The sequence below is a fragment of the Scardinius erythrophthalmus genome (assembly GCF_964197995.2).
Source record: "Scardinius erythrophthalmus genome assembly, chromosome: 8".
In the NCBI taxonomy this organism is placed as follows: Eukaryota; Metazoa; Chordata; class Actinopteri; order Cypriniformes; family Leuciscidae; genus Scardinius; species Scardinius erythrophthalmus.
This window is the reverse complement of record NC_138228.1, coordinates 1346547-1355302: the sequence shown is the minus strand read 5'-3', so window position 1 is coordinate 1355302 and position 8756 is coordinate 1346547. Positions and strand designations below refer to the sequence as shown.

At 37.7% G+C, this 8756-nt stretch overlaps 1 protein-coding gene across 2 annotated transcripts in view; it reads left to right on the top strand.

Moving 5' to 3' along the window:
- The first annotated feature begins 6754 nt into the window (after positions 1 to 6754).
- secisbp2l (SECIS binding protein 2-like) overlaps positions 6755 to 8756 on the top strand; it is a 34283-nt gene continuing 32281 nt past the window's right edge. The window contains exon 1 of one of the 2 annotated variants that reach the window (XM_081372976.1): positions 6755 to 6904. Coding sequence is in view for 1 of the 2 variants with exons in the window: in XM_081372975.1 (XP_081229101.1) it covers positions 6884 to 6904 (21 nt within the window). In the remaining variant the exon portion in view is untranslated. The remainder of the gene's footprint in view (positions 6905 to 8756) is intronic. The other variant, XM_081372975.1, reaches the window with a different exon arrangement.

Genomic DNA, 8756 nt, shown 5'->3' with positions numbered 1-8756 from the left:
GGTGAACAACAGTTTACGGTTTCCATGGTCAGATGAGCGATCGTCAGGCGAGGATGGGCTCTAATTCATGTGATAATATTTACTTTAGACAGTCGGTTCGCCGAAAGACAGATATCGATATTATGATCTTATTGTTCCAGGACTGATGTTTTCCTCACAGAAACATGAAGGTGAACATCTGTATCTGGTAAACATCGCGAACACGTCAGACTCGGACTGATGTTTCTGCAGATGATCCCGGCACTTTCTAATGATTTGATGGGAGAAAAGCTTGTTATTTTTTACTTTATTTAACTGTGTGAAGGACAGATGTTCTCACTAGTAGATCCTCTCAAACGAATAAATAGTGTCACACAAAAGGAGATGTGATAGTGAACACAAAAATATGTCCTAGAAACGTTTTGCCGACGTTCCCGTTAAGTTATGAAATCATTACTTCTAAATGTTCTCAGAAAGTCCAGTTTTTTAAATGTTAAAAAAACATTTCTTGGTTATTTGAATGTTAGATAAAACGGTAACACTTACAATAAGGTTCATAAGTTGACATTAGTTAACTACCTTATTAAACATGAACTAAGAATGAACTGCACTTATACAGCACTTATCAATCTTAGTTAATGTTAATTTCAACATTTAGGCTAAAACATTGTTAAAATCAAAGTTTGTATTTGTTAACATTAGTTAATGCACTGTGAACTAACATGAACAAACAATGAACAGCTGCATTTTTAATAACTAACAATAACCAAGATTAATACAGTAACAAATTATTTGATCATTGTTAGTTCATGTTATTAATACATAATGTTAACTAATGAACCTTATTGTAAAGTGTTACTGATATAACATTGATAGAATTGAATTATTGTATTTTTATTCATTACTTCTGAATGTTCTCTGAACCATCTGAAAAAAGTAGTAACGGGTTAATTCACCCCCAAAAAATTAAACTATGCCATAATTAGCCATCCTAGCTATATATGACTTTCCTCTTTCAGCCGAACACAATCAGAGTTATAGGCTAAATATCCTGGGTCTTACAAGCTTTATAATGGAGGATGACATTTTGAAGCCCATAAAAGTGCATCCATCCATCATAAAAGTGATCCATACGACTCCAGGGGTTAATAACGGCCCTCTGGAGCCAAGCAATGCGTTTTTGTTTCAGTTTAAAAACAAATGCAGTCTATGAGAGATGTGTAAGTGTGAATGACATTGATGGATTCGTCTTGGAAGCGTCAGATTCTCATCATGGCTGCGTTTCCCGATAACGTTGTCTCTTAGCGCGCTATGAAGACTCTTAAGGTGTAACTTAACTAAATGGATACCATTTCTAGACGTGTTCCCCGAACCATACCTTAGGAAGTTGCTTAAGATATACCTTCTTACGGGCGACGTTAACCCCAAGGGGGTAATCTATCAGCCAGAAACTGAAGCTTTCCCGGGCGCGAATTATTTTTTTGCAGGGTAGCGGAAAACTCATTAATATTCATTAGGGAACCACCTACCACCCTGCAAAAAAAAAATTCGCTTCCCGGGCGCCGCCATTGATTAGCGGACCATCATCTGCTGTTAGCAATCCATTGACTCCCATTCATTTTAGCGTCACTTTGACAGCGAATAACTTCACATCTGAGGCGTTTAAAGACTCTATTTGTCCATTATTTATTTCTAAAGAAACACGAAAATGTATAAAAGGCTCCATTACCTTGTATCTTACGTTATGGCCCCGTAGATGCAGTGTTTGTAAAAATAGGCTAACGATTGCGTCATAACCACGCAACTCTCTGTCGCACGTCAATCTACGTCGTCAAGCTCAGTTTGAGTCTGCGCAGTCGTTCAGCCATCAGGAAGAAGAGCTTCTAATTGACTTCACTTTTCTCCGTTGAATCCAATGGGGTCGCTGTGTCCATTTCTTTTACTGTCTATGCGTTAACCGGTGCGGAATTTGTTGATATCGACGACTTGAGAACCAATTATTCACTCGAGCAGGGGCTGATTCTCTGCGTCATGTGAGAAAGCGGTGCTCTTTATAAAAGAAACACTTCAGAAATAGTGGAAATTGCATTTATTAGGATTAATGGGATATTATAAAAATAATCCAAACAATAGCCTAGCCTACATGTTTTAAAATTGGATCATATATTGATGCCACAATAACGGCCCATTACAACGTGCTTTCTTCTTTCTCCTTTTTGTTCGCTGAAGTGGAGCTGTGATGAAATATTGTTCTTGTAAATACTTTCCAGCATTTCAGTAATACAAGTGTATATCGTAGCATACGTACGGTGCTCGACAGTGATCAAAAAGGATTTAAACTTGAAGTGATCTCTTCTTGTAAACTCAGAGATGTGGATTCGGACGGCGATTAAATCACAACACGATCTTGGTGTTCGTCAAAAAACAGTAGGCGATTCGGCCGGAGAAAAACTCTGACATTCTGGATTCTGAATCACAGACTAACCCTGTAAATGTTTAAAATACCGTACGACCCCATGAGAAACATTTACCGTCCGAATAGGGCTAAACTGACAGTGCTTTCACTGGCCTTTGGGAGTCTTTCATTTAGCACAACTATCCGCTGTTATCACTGCCATAGTTTGAGCAATCATTCACAATCATTCCCGTTAAATAGACTCCTAAGCCTTTACTGCCTAATGGTTTGCCAGCTGATATAGGCCTACCTTTGGTTAATATAATTAAAAAGCTAACAACAATCAGTGTAATTACAATTTTATTCTGTGCATGAAAACACTTGAATTCGCCTAACTGAACACTGTGTGTATTAACTTCAGAATTATATTCGTATACTGAGATGTAAAGATGTTTTGCAGTGGTTAAGCTAAGAGAAGTCCAGACCAACCTTCCGAACTTATGATTTACAGAAGGTATACTTAACTACGAACTTATTAACGATAAGGTACAACTTAAGGTATAACTTAAGAAAGAAAGACGTGGTGTTAAGAAGGTTTCGTGAAACGCAGCCCAGATCTCTCTTCTCAGTTGAATAGTTGTAATAACAAGAGGTCAGTCATAAGACATCAATAATGCATGAGAATAAGATGGAAGGTCTGTCCCAGAACTGTGTGTGTGTGAGTGTGTGTGTGGCCTCATCGCATGTTGTGGTTGCGTGCGAGACTCCAGCGACGCTCGTGCTCTCGGGGCGTCTGGGGTTTGATGTGTAAAACAACAACCCCGTGGACTTAAATGAGTGTATAAAAGCAGAATCACGCGCAAGCCTTGTAAAAGTGAAAACACAACATGTGTAGTCACGCATGCCGCTACGGTGACCGGAGGGGGTGCGCGCGCGACCCTCCGTGAGATCTGAAACTCTGCCGCGCTTTTTTAACCCATAAAATTTCACGCGCGCAGAGCAGCGGCGAAAGCGCGCCAAAAACACTCTTGGCGGGAGATCGCGTGAAAGCTTAAGCCGAGTGTCAGAAACAGGTTTACATTTATGCTCATTAGCGGAGGCATAGGCTACTATATTTTATTGTCAAGCTGACATTAAACGGGTGATAAAGTCTTAGTTAGACGTTTTTGACAGCTGGATAAATAAGGGTACGAAAGCCCATTACATAAAAACATGCTTTGGCAAATCACAATTATGACATAAAAAGTCGTAATTATGACATACTAAAATACATAATACTTTCTGTGTCATAATTATGAATTCTTGTTATCTGAGTCATAATCTCTAGTTTTTGAGTCATAATCTCTTTTGAGTCATAATTTCGTCTTTAATGTCATTATGACTTTTTATGTCATAATTTCGACTTTTAATGTCATAATTATGTTCCATATTAGTGTACTAGCATAAATATGCACACTTATAGCCTACTATACACTAGAAGTAGGCTGTGTGGTTAGCAGCAGTGATGGGAAACAGTATGCCAATTATACTTTGTGACAATTATATGATCAATAAGTTGACAGCATATGTTTTTACATTGCTTTAACTTCAAAATAAGTTTAGCAATTTTCAAAATAAAGATTCGACTTTATTTAAGTCAGTTTAATGAAATTTAAGTTGAACTGACTTAAACATCCAAAATGAGTTTATAAAAAGGCAGCAACTTTTTTTTTCTTTTCTTTTTTACAGTGCATTGATGCATATTGATTGAGTTTGCGCAAATGTGTTAGAACATTCAAGTCAAGCCTTTGGTGTGAGAGACCCGGGTTCGAATCCACTGTGAGACACCAATGTGTCCCTGAGCAAGACACTTAACCCCTAGTTGCTCCAGAGGCGTGCGACCTCTGACATGTATAGCAATTGTAAGTCGCTTTGGATAAAAGCGTCAGCTAAATGAATAAATGTAAATGTAAAATGTAAGAGAGAACAGTGTCGACCAACTCCAGTTCCTTTGCACAAGGGCTTGTGGGTAATAGTACTTTATTTCTTTATTTGTATTATTATTGATAATCTTCCAGACCGCAAATCAACCAGACGCCTTGACTTTATCATACTATTTTTAATGTAGCCTGCATGATTTGGGACACACTAATTCTGGGCTGTTCCATCTGGCAATGAGAAAGAATTCCTAGTTTGTTTAGTCACAACCACCAGTGTTTAATTTAATTATGTTTTTTATACGTGTCTATTAATGACACAACAAGTACTCTAATGAGCACACACAGGTGAGCAACACTTTGATCACTTTCAGATTTTCAGGTCATTATGTTGAGAAAGGCAAGCAAATAAGTTTGAGATTCATGTTTGTCATGATAGAATGAAAAACAACAGCGCCACCTTTAGGTGAATGTGAGAGTTGTCTGGTTTTCCATTGATGGGGGACATGAACTAAAGTGAGGATATTAATAATATTAAACTTTATTTATATAGCCCATTTATAGCTGCTATGATCAAAGTGCTTTACAAAATTAACACATTAGTAAAACAGACATAAAGAGCTTTACATCATATTAAATCAAGTTTAATAACTCAAATACTCCATAGAACAAAAATGAAAACAGAGATTTCAATCACCAGAGTGAAGACACATGAGCCAGACAAAGAGGACCGTTTTTTTGTTCACTTATGAGTTAATATAAGATTAGTTGGGTCAGTTTATGATATTCTAGAGCAGTCTATGCAATAACTAAATGATTTCTGTTTATTCAGTGTATCGGTCACTGCAGTAATCTTGCATATGTGAACATCACACCATGTTGAACAATGTTTATGTAGCCTACATGTCAATTTCTACATACAATAATTCATTTTTTAAAATTAAAATACAATTATGTATGGCATGTTGTATTACAGATTGTATTCTGTATCATGAATGAATGAATTTGTACAGTACATCTTGTTTAATTGACAGACATTTGCAAATGATAGTGTACAGTCTAGTCTTGTTGTATACTGTGTAATTCGCACCCTAAAGGCTTGTGCTTGAAGTGCACACTTGTGTGGGTTGTTGTTGTCGGGCCATCAGATAACAACACAATTGCTGTAGTTTATCACTGTAAACATGTGTACAACTCAATGGCTGGTTTATGTTTTCTGTGCCAGTATTTTTAGGGTTGTTTTGAAGAATTCTGAGAACAGTATTGTCTTGTGGGACGTATGGGTCGGGATAAAAATAGAGCTTTCTTTTCATGAATTCACAGTAACACAATGAATGACATCATTAATTTTGGGAAAATGCACAAAACAAATCTGAGCTTTACAATACTGGGTGTCACATAAGTCTCTCTCTCTCTCTCTCTCTCTCTCTGTGTGTGTGTGTGTATCATGTTGAAGCTTAAAGTCCCACTTCATTCTCTCCAATGAAAAGCATATTTACACTGTCTGAATCGTTCCCTATCCCCTATGTAGTGCACTATGTGCCATTCACCATGTAGACAAAAAATGTGTGAACAAGTGACTGATTTTAGCGCGTCTATTTATAATGAAGGGGGCGGAGCTTAAGATTCTAGAGAGCATCTGATTGGACAGAAAATCTGACGAGAAGCTGAAGTGCAGAGTGATGTCATCAAAATCATTGATCCATATTTGTGGAAGTAAGGGACTGTAGGTTTTGCACTTATATCTTCAAAATGTAAATTTTGTCATTGTTGTGGAACACACTAGCTTAGATAACAGACAAAAAAACTTAAATTTTACTTTCGTGGGAACTTTAAGTGTTGCTTTTGGTGGTGATGATGGAATCACAGGCCTGATTATTGTCTTTGTTCATACAAATCAAATTGAAACAGCAACTTATGTCAATTTGAAATTGTCATAACTGATGACAAATGATAAAACTCACTGAACATCTCGGTTGCTGTTAGATTTTATATATATAATATAGGCCTATACTATATTAAATACCTGAAAGTGAAACCTAAGTTCTGTGTATTTTACAATGAGTATCTTTCTTATGCCCTTAAAATTATGAAAAGTGAAAATGCAAAAAAAAAAAAAAATGAAAAACGTTTTGCTACAAAGGAAGAATATGGCGTGAAAAGTAAACCCTGCCCCCCCCCCACTTTCCTTTTTTCCCTCTTTTTTTAATTTTCTTCTTCTTTTCTGTAATGCAATTTTGCACCTGATCCTACTGTCATAGTGTAATTATACATTTGTGTCGCCATGTTTTTTTTTTTTTTTTTGTACATACTGTTCAATAAAAATAAAAAATATCTCGGTTGCTGTTATTTCTGCGCATGCGTGTGAGTTGAGTTTCCTGCTCTCTTGCGCCCCCTAACGGCAGCTTGACAGAATTACAGAAACGCACGTCCTTAATGACCCTCCGCGGCTTCCGTCCCAGATGAGTGTCAGTCAGTCAATCAGTCAGTCAGTCAGTCAGTGACGGACATCAGAACCGGAGCACCGGATCATGTCTCCGTTAACGGCCTCCTGACAGCAGCCCGCGGCTCGGTTCCGGTGTCGGTGTGCGAGATGGACGCTGGCGAGAGAAAGGTAACTCGATTTATCGACACACGAACGCGATTAACATCCGCTGGCCTCACATTAGCTTTAGCATTAGCAGCGCTCGCGGGATTAAAGTCCAAAACTGCATAATGACGGATTGTTATTGTGACCAAACACTCACATGTGTGTGAAATATGCGTTTATTTGTGTCCGTGTGTGTGTGTTAGTTGTGTATATCAGAGCTGACGCGATGCTGAGAGCGAAGGGACGCGCCAAAACAATGACGCCCCTGTTATGATCAATGAAACAAATCTAGATCCATAACAGTGATTAATGAAATATCAATGAACATGGCGATTATTACCAGAGCTCAATAGTCGCGTGACGTTTGTGTGAGTATATATAAGTATATTACAGTACCGTGGTAATACTCTGATGTGTTTTGAAGTAATTCAGAGAAACGAGTAAATAAATATTATGGCACATCAAGACGGGAATGAATCATTACTACGGTATACGTCAAAGTACCATAGTACCAGCACTGTACTGTAGTTTCCCATCAGGAAGCGTGGTTACTGACCACATACATCTGCTTTATGAGGGTTGAAATGTAAGTGATTGACTCTCGTCGTAGAAACAACAACACACTGTGTTTGGCTCAAGTAAACATTCATAACAACAGATTTGATGTTTTCTGTTTATAATACTACGCAAAATAGTATCACAGTCCCAGTAGTATCACTCACAAACATCAATCCCCAGTAGTTTTACTTTATTTAGTTAGAAGTGATATAACATGACTGTGATATTACATGATTTAATGACTGTGATTTTACATGACTGACTGTACAGTGAGTGACTGATATTACACGATTGTACTGTGAGTGACTGTGATATTACATGATTGATTGATTGATTGTACAGTGACTGATATTACATGACTGACTGTACAGTGAGTGACTGTGATATTACATGACTGACTGTACAGATTGACTGTGATATTACATGACTGACTGTACAGATTGACTGTGATATTACATGACTGACTGTACAGTGAGTGACTGTGATATTAAATGACTGACTGTACAGTGAGTGACTGTGATATTACATGACTGACTGTACAGATTGACTGTGATATTACATGACTGACTGTACAGATTGACTGTGATATTACGTGACTGACTGTACAGTGAGTGACTGTGATATTAAATGACTGACTGTACAGTGAGTGACTGTGATATTACATGACTGACTGTACAGTGAGTGACTGTGATATTACATGACTGACTGTACAGATTGACTGTGATATTACATGACTGACTGTACAGTGAGTGACTGTGATATTACATGACGATTGTACAGTGAGTGACTGTGATATAACATGACTGACTACAGTGAGTGACTGTGATATTACATGACTGACTGTACAGTGAGTGACTGTGATATTACATGACTGACTGTATAGTGAGTGACTGTGATATTACATGACTGACTGTACAGTGAGTGACTGTGATATTACATGACTGACTGTACAGATTGACTGATATTACATGACTGACTGTACAGTGAGTGACTGATATTACATGACTGACTGTACAGATTGACTGTGATATTACATGACTGACTGTACAGTGAGTGACTGTGATATTACATGACTGACTGTACAGATTGACTGTGATATTACATGACTGACTGTACAGTGAGTGACTGATATTACATGACTGACTGTACAGTGAGTGACTGTGATATTACATGACTGACTGTACAGTGAGTTACTGTGATATTACATGACTGACTGTACAGTGAGTGACTGTGATATTACATGACTGACTGTACAGATTGACTGATATTACATGACTGACTGTACAGTGAGTGACTGATATTACATGACTGACTGTAC